Source organism: Schistocerca piceifrons, chromosome 3, assembly GCF_021461385.2.
Source record: "Schistocerca piceifrons isolate TAMUIC-IGC-003096 chromosome 3, iqSchPice1.1, whole genome shotgun sequence".
NCBI classification, from domain to species: domain Eukaryota; kingdom Metazoa; phylum Arthropoda; class Insecta; order Orthoptera; family Acrididae; genus Schistocerca; species Schistocerca piceifrons.
The window spans coordinates 561,556,898-561,574,440 of NC_060140.1; the positions used below are offsets into that span (position 1 = coordinate 561,556,898).

Below are 17,543 nucleotides of genomic sequence, written 5' to 3' on the forward strand. Positions count from 1 at the left end.
GAAACGTTGTTGTGATACCTCGTGTAAGGAGTAGAAATGCGTACCATCACATTTCCGACTTTGATAAAGGTCGGATTGTAGCCTATCGCGATTGCGATTTATCGTATCGCGACATTGCTGCTCGTTGGTCGAGATCTAATGACTGTTAGCAGAATATGGAATCGGTGGGTTCAGGAGGGTAATACGGAACGCCGTGCTGGATCACAACGGCGTCGTATCACCAGCAGTCGAGGTGAAAGGCATCTTCTCCGCATGGCTGCAACGGATCGTGCAGCCACGTCACGATCCCTGAGTCAACAGATTGGGACGTTTGCAAGACGACAACCATCTGCACGAACAGTTCGACGACGTTTGCAGCAGCATGGACTATCAGCTCGGAGACCATGGCTGCCATTACCCTTGACGCTGCATCACAGACAGGAGAGCCTGCGATGGTGTGTTCAGGGACGAACCTGGGTGCACGAATGACAAAACGTCATTTTTTCGGATGAATTCAGGTTCTGTTTACAGCATCATGATGGTCGCATCCGTGTTTGGCGTCATCGCGGTGAACGCACATTGGAAGCGTGTAGTCCTCATCGCCATACTGGCCGATCACCCGGCGTGATGGTATGGTGTGCCATTTGTTACACGTCTCGGTCACCTTTTGTTCACATTGACGGCACTTTGAACAGTGGACGTTACATTTTCAGATATGTTACGACCCGTGGCTCTACCCTTCATTCGATCCCTGCGAAACTCTACATTTCGGCAGGATAATGCACGACCGCACGTTGCAGGTCCTGTGCGGGCCTTTCTGGACATAGAAAATGTTCGACTGCTGCCCTGGCCAGCACATTCTACAGATCTCATACCAACTGAAAACGTCTGCTCAATGGTGGCTGAGCAACTGGCTCATCACAATACGCCAGTCACTACTGTTGATGAATTGTGGTATCGTGTTGAAGCTGCATGGGCAGATGTACCTGTACACACCGTCCAAGCTCAGTTTGACTCAATGCCCAGGCGTCTCAAGGCCGTTATTACGACCAGAGGTGGTTGTTCTGGGTACTGATTTCTCAGGATCTATGTACCCAAACTGTGTGAAAATGTAATCACATGTCAGTGTAGTATAATATATTTGTCCAATGAATTCTCGTTTATGATCTGCATTTCTTCTTGGTGTAGCAATTTTAATGGGAAGTAGTGTATTAGCCTATTGTAACTCACTCATGTTCACAAGCTTCCTTATGCAGGGATAACCAAATAACAGAGAATAAAAGTCGCAATGCTGACCTCGTAGCATCCTCGAGGACACTGCTGAGAGGATAGAAGCGTGACGGCTCCTTGGACACTTCGCAGAGCATGCGCTGTCGGCAGTCCTCAGACATGACCTTGAGGAACTCGAAGTAGAAGTCGAGTTTCTGGAGGCGGTGGCGCACATAGAGCAGCTCGAGGTCCGGCTCGACGCCCGCCTCCAGGTAGGCGGTGGCGGCGTGGTGGGCGTGGCCCTGCAGCAGCATCGGGTCGTCGTCGTCGGCGGGCACCGGCCCCGCGTGTCCCGACACCACCCCCGGCGCCGCGCCTGCTGGCGCCGCGTAGCCCTCCACCACCAGCGGGTCGTCCAGCACGTACACGCTCGCTGTGTGCCACGCCAACTTATCACTGTTCTTAATCTAACATTTCCTAAGTACAGCACCTTATTAACGACTCGTTACACAAAATACACTGATGGAAAAAAATCGCTACCCCAAAAAATAATTAATGTAGTGTATTGAAATTTCTGGGATACTTTGTATGGGTAACACATTTAAGTGATGAACACTGCAAGATCACTGTAACTGCGAGAAAAAGCATTGTAAATGTGAAGTGCTGGTACATTAATAACCGGTGTAACCCTCAGAATGTTGAATGCAGACTTGCAGACGTGCATGCGTTGTGTTGCACATGTGCCAGATGTCAGTTTTTGGGATGGAGTTCCATGCCTGTTCCTCTTGTTCGGTCAGTTCTGCGACTGTTGATACTGTATGTGGATAACGCTGGAATTGTGGTCCTTTGATGTGCAGTTTTTGCTCGATTGGACACAGATCTCATGATCTAACAGGGCAAGGCAACATGACGATACTCTGTAGAACATTTTGGGTTACAACAGAGGTATGTGGCCAAGAGCCATCCTGCAGGAAAAAATCGCTTAGATGCTGTTCATGAATGGCAGCACAACAACTCGAATCACCAGATTCATATACAGAGTTGCCTGTTGCACTTGGTCGGTGAGTTTTGCGACTGTTGATACTGTATGTGGATGACTGGAATTGAGGTCCTTTGATGTGCAGTGTGTGCTCGATTCGAGACAGATCTGATGATCTAACAGGGCAAGGCAACATGACGACACTCTGAGGAACATTTTGGGTACTTTCTGGTAAACCTTCCGGGATGTAAGGTCGTGGTCCATGAAACTCTTCAGCTCCTAACGTTTCGTCCAGAGCTGCGCTGGACATCTTCAGAGGGGTGTTTCTCCTCCGGTGAGTCTTGCCGACTGACGGGTCGGACGTCTGAGAGCGACTTATATATCGTAGAAAGTGGGCGTGACCAGAGTTACACGTGATATGCTGAGATAATCTTTGTCAAAGATAAAACTTAACTATCAATCGTAATCTCGTCACGGATAAAACTGTCTAGCAATTCTGTAGTGCTACTGTCCAAATATCACTAAGTTTCATGGTCTCTTCTTTCCGATTGAAATTATCCCTATGTTTATATATTTCAATTGCTTCTCTACAAAGTGATATTTGGACAGTAGCACTACAGAATTGCTAGACAGTTTTATCCGTGACGAGATTACGATCGATAGTTAAGTTTTATCTTTGACAAAGATTATCTCTGCATATCACGTGTAACTCTGGTCACGCCCACTTTCTACGATATATAAGTCGCTCTCAGACGTCCGACCCGTCAGTCGGCAAGACTCACCGGAGGAGAAACACCCCTCTGAAGATGTCCAGTGCAGCTCTGGACGAAACGTTAGGAGCTGAAGAGTTTCATGGACCACGACCTTACATCCCGGAAGGTTTACCAGAAGATATGTCATCCGGTCGTGAAAGCCTTCATACTATGATTTTGGGTTACAACAGAGGTATGTCGCCAAGAGCCATCGTGTAGGGAAACATCGCTTAGATGCTGTTCATGAATGGCAGCGCAACAACTCGAATCACCAGATTCATATACAGACTTGCAGTGAAGGGCCGTGAGAGTGCTCCTGCTGTCATACGAAGCTGCACCCCAGACCGTAACTCAATCAAGGTATAGATATAGTGCGCCTAGCACACAGGTAGGTAGAAAGGCTGGCTGCAGGCCCCCAACTGGGCTCCTTCTAACCAACACACGGTCATTACTGGCAATGAGACAGTACAGCATTCATCACAAAACACAACTCTGGCCTCCAATGTTCTCTTCCTTGACATCACTAAAGTCGTAAATTGGGATGGTGTGGGGTCTGTGGAATGCACGCTACTGGGCATCTGGCTCGGAGCTGTCCTTGAAGTAACCGATCTGCAGCAGCTCAAACTGCTGCTGCAGATCCAGTAGGATGCGCCAGAGTATACCGAACGCGATCGTCTTTCTTCTCAGTAGTGCCACATGGGCGTCCGCAGCCTGGTCTTCTTGCGACAGTGCATTCTCATGTCCACTGCTGCCGTCAGTCAGATACATATTCCAGGAATGCCTTTGTGCAATATCACGGAAGAAACATCAAGATTCCCTTAGCTGTTTGATGCGACCTCGTTGAAGCTCACAGAGCTGTCGCCTTAAAAGCATTCTAAACTAACATCAGCTCACCACGTCCGGTCTCAAAGGTAGCTAACGCTCTTGACGGTTACGGAATGTATTTAAAGAACACCTGATTTTCATCCTCATAGTGGCGCTACTAGCGCCACTCTTAGGCGACTGGCGCGAAATCTGAACAGACATCATCTTTCAGATGCAGAAACACGCCTACCAACTTTAATTTATGACGCGCAATTCCTTCTTGGTCTTGCAATGTTTTCTGTCCGTGTTCTTTCGAGATTCTGCAAAAATGGAAGATTTTCACGGTCTAACTTATATTAAAATGACTACTCTGTTCTATTTGGTTTCATTCTAAGGTCTTTTAGATTTCGTTAGAGAGACCCAGCTGTAACCTCCATGTCCATTTTTATTATTTTAGTTCGTTAATATTTACGCAACAGACTCGTTACCAGGTAGCGCTCACGTCAGTAGAATGCATTCGTTATTAGCAATGACAGGGTACCTTAACTATTACGAACAGGCTTAGGTTTCTTGTTACACATTACTTATGAAAGAAAATTTTGAAATAGTAACAGTTTTTAACCTCAAGTTTCAATGTTCTCTACATTTTTTTCTCAACAAATCTGTTCCAAATGACACACGGTCATGCGACATACCAATATTCTGAGTAGTCCATTAAAAGAAATTTTCTGACGGTGATCACTAGTTTTCTATCTGCTTTGATGGGGCCCGCCATGAATAACTCTTCTATGCCAACCTTTTAATCTCAGATTATCACTTGCGCCCAACTTGCCCCATTATTTGTTGGACACATTCACTCTCCTTCTTTCCCTAAAGTTCTTATCCTCTGCAGCTCCCCCCAAGTACCGCGTAAGTTATTCCTTGATGTCTTAGCACATGTCCTATCATCCTGTCCCTGGCTCCTATCAGTGTTTCCCATATCTCGCTCTCCCCGCCGATTCTTTAGAGAATCTCATTTCTTATCTTACGTCTACCTACACTCCTGGAAATGGAAAAAAGAACACATTGACACCGGTGTGTCAGACCCACCATACTTGCTCCGGACACTGCGAGAGGGCTGTACAAGCAATGATCACACGCACGGCACAGCGGACACACCAGGAACCGCGGTGTTGGCCGTCGAATGGCGCTAGCTGCGCAGCATTTGTGCACCGCCGCCGTCAGTGTCAGCCAGTTTGCCGTGGCATACGGAGCTCCATCGCAGTCTTTAACACTGGTAGCATGCCGCGACAGCGTGGACGTGAACCGTATGTGCAGTTGACGGACTTTGAGCGAGGGCGTCTAGTGGGCATGCCGGGTGGACGTACCGCCGAATTGCTCAACACGTGGGGCGTGAAGTCTCCACAGTACATCGATGTTGTCGCCAGTGGTCGGCGGAAGGTGCACGTGCCCGTCGACCTGGGACCGGACCGCAGCGACGCACGGATGCACGCCAAGACCGTAGGATCCTATGCAGTGCCGTAGGGGACCGCACCGCCACTTCCCAGCAAATTAGGGACACTGTTGCTCCTGGGGTATCGGCGAGGACCATTCGCAACCGTCTCCATGAAGCTGGGCTACGGTCCCGCACACCGTTAGGCCGTCTTCCGCTCACGCCCCAACATCGTGCAGCCCGCCTCCAGTGGTGTCGCGACAGGCGTGAATGGAGGGACGAATGGAGACGTGTCGTCTTCAGCGATGAGAGTCGCTTCTGCCTTGGTGCCAATGATGGTCGTATGCGTGTTTGGCGCCGTGCAGGTGAGCGCCACAATCAGGACTGCATACGACCGAGGCACACAGGGCCAACACCCGGCATCATGGTGTGGGGAGCGATCTCCTACACTGGCCGTACACCACTGGTGATCGTCGAGGGGACACTGAATAGTGCACGGTACATCCAAACCGTCATCGAACCCATCGTTCTACCATTCCTAGACCGGCAAGGGAACTTGCTGTTCCAACAGGACAATGCACGTCCGCATGTATCCCGTGCCACCCAACGTGCACTAGAAGGTGTAAGTCAGCTACTCTGGCCAGCAAGATCTCCGTATCTGTCCCCCATTGAGCATGTTTGGGACTGGATGAAGCGTCGTCTCACGCGGTCTGCACGTCCAGCACGAACGCTGGTCCAACTGAGGCGTCAGGTGGAAATGGCATGGCAAGCCGTTCCACAGGACTACATCCAGCATCTCTACGATCGTCTCCATGGGGGAATAGCAGCCTGCATTGCTGCGAAAGGTGGATATACACTGTACTAGTGCCGACATTGTGCATGCTCTGTTGCCTGTGTCTATGTGCCTGTGGTTCTGTCAGTGTGATCATGTGATGTATCTGACCCCATGAATGTGTCAATAAGGTTTCCCCTTCCTGGGACAATGAATTCACGGTGTTCTTATTTCAATTTCCAGGAGTGTATTATTGAGCATCCTTCTATAACATCACATCTCAAACGTTTCGATTCTTTCCGGTTTTCACTCAACTCATGATTCGTCCTGTATACAATGTTGTGCTCCATTCTACATTGTTGTGTGCATTTGTAGAAGTTTCTTCAGATTAAGGCCGAAGTAAAGTTATTTTTATCAAGATGTCCTCTTTACCAATTCTAGTACGCTTTTTATGTTCTTGTTCGATTCGACACGTATTATTTTTTTCAGAAAGGTATAATTCCTTCACTTCGTCTGCTTCGTGGTCCACAATTTTTTTATTCATTTTATTGCTAATTTTACTTCTGCTATGCCTATTTACTTTTCTCTTACTTCGATTTACTTTCAGTCCACATTTCTATTCAACAGGTCCTACAGTTCTTCTTCACTGTTACTGACGACAGCAATGTCATCAGCGAAACTTATCACTAACATTCTTTCATCGTAAATTTTCTTTCATTTCAGTCACGTTTTATCGATATGTACATTGAACGAAAAGGGCAAAAGACCATCTCCAAATCTCATACCTGAACAGATCGTTCTTGACATTCCGTCTTATTCATTATGTATCAGATGATGAAGAGACAGAGAAAGTGTACGAGAATAATGAAGGGGTAATTCATTACTTAAAGGGAGATGAAAATGTAATAGTCATGTGGGAATGGAGTGCTGTTGTAGGGAAAGAAGTGGAAGAAAAGAGTTACAGGCGAGTATGGGATGGTACTAGGAATGAGAGAGGAGAAAGACTAAGTGAGTTCAGCCAGTATTAGGGAATACTCAGTTCAAGAATAACAAGAAGAGGAGGTAAACTTGGAAAGTGCCGGCAGTTACGGGATGATTCCAGTTATATTACGTTATGGTCAGACAGAGATTCCGAAGTCAGGTATTGGACTGTAAGGCGTACCCAGGAGAAGATACAGACTCGGATTGCAATTTATCAATGATGAAGGACAGGTTGAATTTTAAGAGGCTAATCAGGAGGAATCAATGCGCAAAAAAGTGGGAATACGGAATTACTAAGGAATGAAGAGATACGCATGAAGTTCTTTGTGACTATAGATACCCCGATAATGAACAGCTCAGTAGGTAGTTCACTTAAAGAGGAATAGGTATCTCCAAAGAGGGTAGTCACGGAAGTTGGCAAGAAAGCCATAGATACAAGGATGGTAATTCCGAGGAAACCGTGGGTAAAACAGGTACTTCAGGTGATCGACAAAAGAACGAAGTAGAAAAATGTTCAGGGAAACATAGGAATACAGAAATAAAATTCACTTGGGGATGAAATAAAAGGAAAGTGCTGGAAAGGTAAGGGGAAATGGCTGAATGAAAAATTTATAGAAACTGAGAAAGAAATGACTGTCGCAAGGACTGACTCATCATACAGAAAAGTCAAAACGACCTTTGGTCAGATTAAATGCAGGGGCAGTAACATTAAGAGTGGAAAGGGAATTCCACCGTTAAATGCACAGGAGAGAGCGGATCGATGGAAAAATTACGCTGAAGGCATTTATGCGGGTGAGGATTTATCTGATGACATGATGCAAGAAGAAACACGAATCGACAAGGAAGAGACAGGAGATCCAGTATTAGGACCAGAATTTAAAACTGCCTTGGACGGCTTAAGCTAAAACAGCGGAGAAAAGATACATAACATTCAATAGGAATTTCTGAAATCATTGTGGGGGAGGGAGGGGGGAAAAGCATTCAAGCTGGTGTGTAGAAAGTATGAGACTAGCTATGCACCATCAGACTTAAGGAAAAACAACATCCACACAATTCCGAAGATAGCAAGAGCCGACAAGTGCGGGAATCATCGCACAATTTGCCTTATGTATCCAAGTTGCTGACAAGAACAATATAAAATTGAGTTTATGTAATAAACCGGTCAGTTTGGCTTTAGGACCTGGAAAAAACTTTCTATAGTGTCAAATGGGGCAAAACGTTCGAAATTCTCTGAAAAGTAAGTGTACACTGTATAGAAATACGGGTGACATACAATACCTACAAGAACCAAGAGGGAATAATAAGACTGGAGCATCAAGGACGAAGTGCTCGGATTAAAAAGGTTGCAAGACAGGTATGTAATCTTTCGCCCCCACTGTTCAATCTCTACATCTAAGAAGCAATAACGGAAGAAAATCAATGATAAGATTCGCTGATGACACTGCTATCCTCGATGAAAGTGGAGATGAATTACAGGATCTGTTGAATGGGCTGAACTGTCTAATGACTGCAGAATATGGACTGAGAGTAAATCGAAGAAAGACAAAAGTAATGAGAAATAATTAAATGAGAACAACGAGAAACTTAACATCAGGATTGATAGTCACGAAATAGAAGAAGTTATGGAACTCTGCTAACTAGCCTGCAAAATAACCCTGATGGACGGAGCAACCTCTCGCAAAAGGGCATTCATGGCCAGGAGAAATCTACTAGTATCAACCATAAGACTTCCTTTGAAGAACAAATTTCTGAGAATGTACATCTGGAGCTCAGCATTGTATCGTAGGGAAACATAGACTGTGGGAAAACCAGATTAAAAGAAAATCGATGCATTTGAGACGCGTTGCTGCAGACGAATGTTGAAAATTATGTGGGCTGGTGAGATAAGGAATGAGGAGGTTCTCCGCAGCCTCGGCGAGGAAAGGAGTATATGGAAAACATTGAGAAGAAAAAGGAACAGGACAATAGGATATCTGTTAAGACATTATGGCATAACTTCTATGGTACTAGAGGGAGCTGTAGAGGGTAAAATCTGTAAAGGAAGACAAAGATTGGAATACATCCAGCAAGTAATTGAGGACGTAGGCTGCAAGTGCTACTCTAAGATAAGGCGGTTGACATAGAAGAGGAATTCGTGGCGGGTGACATCAAACCAGTCAAAAGACTGATAATTCAAAATAAATAAATAAATAGATTATCTCAAAATCAATTTAGCCTGAGTTCGATTTCTTGCTCCTGTCACTCGCGGTCTCAAAACTTTGGATTTAAAATTTTAAGTAAGTATAACCCCTTGTAGGTATGATCCGTCTATGAGAAATTTCAATGAATCCAATAAAAACTCGGTCTATTTTAATACTCGGTGATGTTGAAAACTTTTATACGCTTGAGGTCAACATAAATAAAACTTCCACGAGAGATCATCATTATAAGAGCTACTAGTGACTCGCATTTCTGAGCCACCACAGTCGCACCAAGCGGAAGATTCCACAATTTTCGCAATTGTGAGTGCGATAAATTGACGATACAGTTTTCATCTTTGGCACGCCAGTCTAGAGGGCTAAGTAAAAAGTCCGTGTAATTTGCACGATTATTTACGTATATAAGCCGACTTAGAATTTTCATTTGTGTGACATCTCTTATGCCACAAAGGTTTCATTAAGAATTTTACAATGTAATATTTTACGATTTCAGTCTTTTCCAATAACGTTTTTGCATCATCACCCGTGAGTATCACAGTATATCGTACATTTTTGAACATTTGCGAGTGCGAAGAGGAACTCGTGCCATATCGTCATTTGCGTATTGTAATTGTGCTTTTTAAGAAAACTCGCTCAAAAATAATCCCTCCTTGATTACATTGTATATTTAAGTGAATAAAATATATTTTTGAGAATTTTCGAATGCTTGCGAGTGTTTGGTATGTGCTTTATACAAATTTAGTACGTTAAATGTGTCTGTAGCTAAGGTTTCCCGTCGGATGGACTGGTCGCCAGATGCCATTTCGCAGACTTGCTTATCGATGAGGATGACATGAAGATGAAGACAACACAACGTCCAGTGATTGAGCGGAGAAAATCTCCGACCCGGCCAGGAATCGAACCTGGACCCCTCGCATGGCATTCTGCCGCACTGACCGCTCAGCTATGGAGGGAGACTGTAAATAAGTGTATTTCAAAAAATAAACTGGTGATCCCAAATTTCAGTGCTTATCTACGTGAAGAAATATACGGTTTCATGATTTTCCTATGTCCGAGTGTTACTACGTAGTAAATCGGCGTTTGTGTTTTACACTTGCTGTAAATAACTAACATATGGTGCCACATTAAGTTTTCTCGTTTAACAGGAGTGCATTATATTATCTTGATTAATCGTAAATTAACGCTCTTGCCCAATTTGTTTTAGGGAAACAGTACATTTTATACCAAATTTTTCTGTTATCGTGATAGCTATCTTGATTTGGCTCTTAATCGCTTTCGTTCTTAATGGCAACTGGTAATACTTGTAGTATGTCAAGCACATAAATTAAAAGAGAATCAGGAACATTAAAGTTGTTTCTTTATTTTTCTGTAAAATACTGCACCAGCAAAATTTCAGCCCAACTGTGTCTACTGTTCTCGGACACGGAATGAGTTAGTTGCTATTCGTTAGTAGTTGGAAATCGCCCTGGACTCGCTATAGGAAGCTGCTGTGCATGGATGTTTTGGGAGGCCTACTGAGAGGCACGTTCCTGGTAACAATGATGCCTCAAGTGTCCTGTCTTGTAGACACTGTCTCATCGACAGGAAGTACAGGATCCGTCACTACTCTCCACTTCACTGTGAGTGGAATACGACATGTAAGGATTATTTTCCCTATAGAAAGTAGTCCCAAGATGTTACTAACAATTTCGAGGTGCTGCCTTGCACTGAAACTGAAACTGAGCCAGTGAGATTCTTTTCAGCCGTTGTGAAACGTGCTGCGTCCCATGTTAAGGGGAGGCAAACGCAAAAGTGTAGTGTGCTATGACGAATGATGGTACCCCTTAGAGAAGTGGCAGCAAGAGTTAGGAAGAAGTGCCATGACCACTTAGTCATTGCCTGTGGGAGCTTATTCAGCATGATGAAGATGCTATTCCGGCAACCACTGAAGGTTCATCCATTGGCACATTAAGGTGAACGTTGAGACAACCGATGCCTGTCGTTTGTGCCCGGGTGTGATAACTGCGTCATTCAGAGAAGGTCTAGAGTACCAGCCTTGCGCACGGAGTTTAAACGAAGATCACACTCTACAGAATTGTACCCATAGCTTATCGTGGCCCCCTGCCTATGAGTCGGGGAGAAGGTCTACCTACAAATACTATGAACATAAGTTTGTCTTTCCTTAACCTATCTGCCAAGCTAAGTCGTAGGGTCAGTATTGCCTAGGGTGACCAACTTTCCAGTTTTTCACGGGATATCTGGTTTCACAGCAGTTTTTTTATCCTACCCGCTCCATTGCTGACAATCTGTTTTTCCCGAGTATTTAGTCAGTGATCCCTGTTATAAGTATTAATACAGTGAAGTACTGTCGATATTTGGGCAGAAATCACATTAAAAATCGGACAGGTGAACTAGCAACAGTTTTTCGTACCGTTAAATATAACATCAGCTACAGAGGTACGGACTGTGGTAATAAACTATGGAAGGATGCTTTCCATAACACTAATTTGTAGATGTAAATAAATACTTAAAGGATTCATGTAATATACACAAATCCGTTATTTTTTCTGATTATATCTGTGTGTTACACTGAATCCCCATAGAAACTGGTATAGGCATGCGTATTCAAATATGGAGATATGTAAACAGGCAGAAAACGGGGCTGCGGTCGGCAACGCCTATATAAGGCAACAAATGTCTGCCGCAGTTGTTAGATCGGATACTTTTGCTGCAATGGCAGGTTATCAAGATTTAAGTCAGTTTCAACGTGGTATTATAGTCATCGCACGAGCGATGGGACACTGCATCTCCGAGGTAGCGATGAAGTGGGGAGTATCCCGTAGACCATTTCATTAGTGTACCGTGAATATCAGGAATCCGGTAAAACATCAGATCTCCTACATTGCTGCGGCCGGAAAGAGATCCTGCAAGAACTTGACGAACGACGAATTAAGAGAATCGTTCAACGTGACAGAAGTGCAATCCTTCCGCAAACCGTTGTAGATTTCAATGCCGAGTCATCAACAAGTGTCAACGTACAAACCTTTTAACGCAACATGACGTGTGTACCCTTGATGACTGTACGACACAACTCTTTACGCCTCACCTGGGCCCGTCAACATTGACATTCGACTGTTGCAGGTCGGACGAGTCTCGTTTCAAATTGTATCGAGCGGATGTACGGGTATGGACACAATCTCATGAATCCATTGACCCTGCATGTAAGTAGGGGACTGTTCAAGCTGGTGGAGGCTCTGTAATGGTGTGGAGCGTGTGCAGTTGCAGCGATATGGGACCCCTGATACGTCTAGAAACGATTCTATCAGGTAATACGTACGTTGGCATCCTATCTGATCACCTGTACCCATTCATGTCCTTTGTGCATCCCGACGGACTTGAGTAATTCCAGCAGGACAATGTGACACCCTACAAGTCCAGAATTGCTATAGAGTTGCTCCAGAAAGACTCTTTTGAGTTTAAACGCTTCCGCTAGCCACCAAACTCCCCGGATATGAACATTATTGAGCATATCTGGAATGTTTTGCAATGTGCTGTTCAGAAGAGATCTCCTCCCCTTCGTACTCTTACTGATTTATGGACAGCCCTGCAGGATTGGCTCTGAGCACTATTGGACTTAACTTCTGAGGTCATCAGTCCCCTTGAAGTCAGAACTACTTAAACCTAACTAACCCAAGGATATTACACACATCCATGCCCGAGACAGGATTCGAACCTGCGACCATAGTGGTCGCTCGGTTCCAGACTGTAGCGCCTAGAACCGCTCGGCCACCGGCAGGATTCACTGTGTCAGTTCCATCCAGCACTACTTCAGACATTAGTCGAGTCTATGCTACGTCGTGATGCGGCTCTTCTGCGTGCTCGCGGGGGCCCTACAAGGTATTAGGAAGATGTACCAGTTTCTCTCGCTCTTCAGTGTACACGTCATAACAAAATAAATTTTTGTACGGACTAGATCAATATTTTCTTCCGTAGACCCAAAAATGAAGTGATCATCGCAGGTGTCGGAAACATCAGAAGCATAATATGGTGTGTCCCTAAAATCAATAACTTAAGTGCTATGACCAATCCACCTTCTAGGTTGCAGAAGAAAAGATTTGTTTGACAGTGTCGTAGCTCTTAACGTAAGCATTTTGAAGCCCACATTTGTTAGTCTCCTTTGCTTCGAATGATCATTCATGTTATATCCTTGAATATTATATCTGTGAAAAGGCGTGGCCTTACAGCTGTGTCACTTTATTATAGATTACGATCAGCTGTTTTTTTATGCTCAATGCTACCGCTTTCGAACAGCAGGCTGTCGTCAAGCCGAAGCCTCATCGACAGACAAAACCTAAAAAGTGTGCAGATCGCAACACTGAGAAAATAAAAATTATGGCTTTAAATAACGCAGAAATTGTTTACAAAGCGGAACTAGCTTCCCTCTACAACTTTCAAGTGAACAAGTACGATGGAGGTAGAAAAACATATCTTGTGTTACAGTAAATAATCTCCAAAAGATACTAATCTGTAGGAGACGCACACAAGACGAACATACATTTCAAACTGAAGAAAAAGGTAGCGGACATGTAAAAAAAAATTAACACCAAAGATGAAAATCAATTTGCTGTGAATCGTGGAAAAAGGTCATAACGGCGTGTTTGTGGCTGTAACATCGATAATGTATACATCTCAAATGTGAGGTTTTTGGAATATTTTGGATTACATCTACTTAAAAACGACGTAAACAGTGAAGTGCCTTCACGAAAAACTTACTTAATAAACAGCATCAGCAAAGCATAATCATAAAAACACATATAGTGACATGTGTGGTGAAGGAAAGCTTTACAAAATATGTAATGCCAAATTGATAAAAAGGACATAAGAAAACAACGAGTTAACCTCGTTTAAGGTTATGTGTCACGCATAAGTGAATGTGAGAGAACTTGTGTTTTTTAGTAATATCAGTCAAAAAAGTGTGTAAACAGTGGGGTGTCAAACAGCGTTGTCATAACAAAGCAATATTCGTATATACAATTAACGGATTTTGTATCACACTGATCTTTTAACAATGTAGTCAAGCAGCTATTGCAAAACGTGTTAACACTGTCAAACAGGAATCTTATAAAGTTAAGCCTATGTAAACAAATGTCAAGAAAATATATAATAAAACATCATATTATAACCTATACAGTCTTGTCTCATAAATAAAACATGAATATGAGGGGGCTACAGATTTTATATGAAGGTTACTACATAAATTGGACATTTATGTACGGAAAAAATTGGATACTTCATGTAATACAGATATGGAAGGGGGGACTGGGATTGAAAGGGGCTGTGATTGAAAAATCTAATGGTCAGGGAAATATATTATGCAACGCAACGAGCTTATCAAGGAAAATGAAATGTGTTAAAATATAAACTGGGGGGGGGGGGGGGGGAGAGTGGCGCGGGGGAGGTGGGGAAAAAGATGAGGGGCCAGGAAGTGTAGGGGTACGAAGACATATACAAGTGACATACAGAAGGCACTCGTTATGTTGCTCATTAACAACCTACAGCGAGGGCAGTGGGTCAACAGAACAATAATAGAATAAATAAGAACAGATTTCACACATAGGGCAGCACTAAGCAGAAAATTATTTTTTTTAATCAGTTATAGCTACCACAACAGACAGTAAGGGCACAACCAACTATAACATTGGATATGTTTACACAGCTAACTAGTTAAGAGAAAAAAGGGGGGGCGGGGTTATATGATAGTTTACTGCAGTATGCTGCGCTTTAATATTTGTTAACACCCAGTACTAGATTCAAAATTTTGTAAAAGTGTGCCAAGACTGTTGCAACTAATATACATGGAACGAAAAAATTATTATAAAAAAACAATTTCAGAAGAGGAAAGAAACACAGGACTCATTCATAGAGCGTTGTCTTATAAGCTGTGTATTTATACACTTGCCACATACTGTATAACTAATTATTCCTGTAATACATCTGAAAGTGCCTACAATATTTATCTTCTAACAAGAAGATTGTCAGCCCATTACATTAACCAGAAATTATTAAAAGTGGGCTGTGGTTTCTATAGGAAGGGGCGAAGAAAGGAGCAGTTGACTTATTATCAGAACAATGGGCTTATAAAAGTTGTACTAGCACACAGTAAATGTGGCTAAGGTCAAAAGCAAATCTGAGGTGGATATAGGATGGGGAGGGGGCGGGGGGAGTGGGTGTAGGCTAGGATGGGTAACAGAGACAGAGAAGGAATTGACGAAATGAGACGGACAAAAGAGGTACAAATTGGGGAGGTTTCAAAAAAGGGATGCTGAAGGAACATACCAAAAATCACAAGTAAAATCATACTACGCCTGACAAGGGCTGATTGGTTTACTTGGTGGGTATACTCCTTAGGTCTGATCATTTCCATCTAGTTTGTCCTACACAGAATTTGTTACAGTGCTACCACTTAATTCCAACGTTTCAAACCCAACATTATCAAAAATCTTTAACAAACAGTATTAAAATTAAGTTGCAGACAGTGTATCCTCTGGCAAATGAAGTTTGTAATTTTTAAAATATCTTGTTATTTTCGGTACTTTTAGCTCTTATGATACCATACTCTCCGAAAGATAATTGAAAACTGGATATTAGTAAACTAGCTGCCTATCGCTTGCTTAAACTCCCAGCATACCCTACAAAGGGACCAAGTTGCCGGAGTCGAACAAAAATACGGAATTACATTGCGATGTGGTGACCATGGTGGCCAGGGGAGATGCGACAATTCATCATCGTTCTCACAAAGTCAGTCCTAGACGACACGAGCTGTGTGAACAGGAGCTCTGTCGTCTTGGAACACAGCATCACTGTTGGGGAAAGGTCATTGTATCATGAGATGGACCTGATCAGCCAATGTAGTCACGTAATCCACTGATGAGTGGTTTTGTAATTCCAGCTCGTTCTGAAATTCCCAATTTATGGACCTCGCTTTGACTGATTAGGTGTTGACACGATTCGCGACTGCGAGATTCAGCTCTGCAGTGACTTTTGCATCTGTCATCCTCTTATTCTCCGTTACAGTCCTCTTCAATGACCGTCTGTCAACACACACTTTCGTTCGCCTTGTGACTTAACAGGTGACGTTCTTTCGCCTTACTCGTACGCGATATAAATCTTCGATTCGGCTCCATTGGTCGTGGAAGTACCCACCATAGGAGCACCAACAATCTTCCCACGTTCGAATTCACTTAGCTCCAACATAATGGACTCACAACTACACAAAACACTGTTCTGATCACGACTCACGCTTGCAACGTACTGCGGACATTGCACAGGTGCCGTTCTTAGTCAAATTCAACAGCGCAACATGCAGGCTTAGCTAGCGTCTACGTTTATGTTCAAGCACGTATTTCTTACGGTATTTACACATTTTTTCGGTCCCCTGTATATCGTGTGTATAGTAGGCTTCAGTTAACGTTGATTAAAATGGACTCAAGATTTTTTTTTACAAAAAAAAGAACAGTGGCGCTAGCCATTGCTTCGGACAAAAGAAAAGTAGCAGGTAGTATGGTGCGACAGCTCACCGTGGTCGTTGTCGCGTTCGCGGTCGAGCTCCCTGGCGGTGTCCGGCGGCCGCGCCGCCTTAGCTATCTTGTGCGTGCGTGCGTCGCGGAAGCGAGGCAGCCGCTTGCCGGACGCGGCGGCGTGCCACACCTTGGCCACGCGCGCCGCCGCCCCCGACAGGAAGGAGAGCCGCTCCGACGCCGACGTCGGCTTCGCGTCCACTTCCGTCACCGTAGCCCAAGCTCCTGCCGGCGCCTCTGCGTCTTCGTCGTCGTCGTCGATCTCTGCCTGCGCCTCCTCGTCCGAAATCTCGTCGCTGCGTCGTTCAGGTGCCATTAAACAACGACAGATCACTTCTCCTGTCGCGCACTAGGCAAGGACTGAGAAGTTCAAATGAGTAACTTGTCGTCCAATCCCGATTACTTGTTCAAAAAGTGGAAAGGCAGTCTTATGTCGAAACATAGATTCCTTTTTAGCAAACTTCAGAAGCTGATACATATCCTGATTCCTAGTTTCAGCAAAGTTATATTGTCATCTTCAGATCATTGGATAAGTGAATTATAAAGCCCTACGTGTCGCACATTTCCATGTGGCCACTGAAAACATGAAGGTAAACTAACAAAAAAGACACTCACATGCAACTCTAAGTACACTAAAATGAAAGCCATAACTTCATCAGCAAGACAAAGAGTTGTCGCATACATAAGATGGAGCACATTCACCGCTGTGTCAAATGTGTTCAACTAATTCCTCTCCTACGCCAACCTCTTCATCTTAGAGTAACACTTGCAACCTACAATATGTGATCAAAAGTATCAGGACACATATCTGAAAATGACTCGCAGATTCGTGGCGCCCTCTATAGGTAATTCTGGAATTCAGTATGGTGTTGGCCCACCCT

General features: G+C 44.0%; 1 protein-coding gene across 1 annotated transcript in view; it reads right to left on the reverse strand.

The window, feature by feature from the left end:
• LOC124789420 overlaps window positions 1-17,543 on the reverse strand; it is a 122,273-nt gene that overhangs the window by 33,182 nt on the left and 71,548 nt on the right. The window contains exons 3-4 of the mRNA XM_047256765.1: window positions 16,663-16,958; window positions 1,276-1,621 (exon numbers count right to left, since the gene is read on the reverse strand). Coding sequence (XP_047112721.1) covers window positions 1,276-1,621; window positions 16,663-16,958 — 642 coding nt within the window. The remainder of the gene's footprint in view (window positions 1-1,275; window positions 1,622-16,662; window positions 16,959-17,543) is intronic.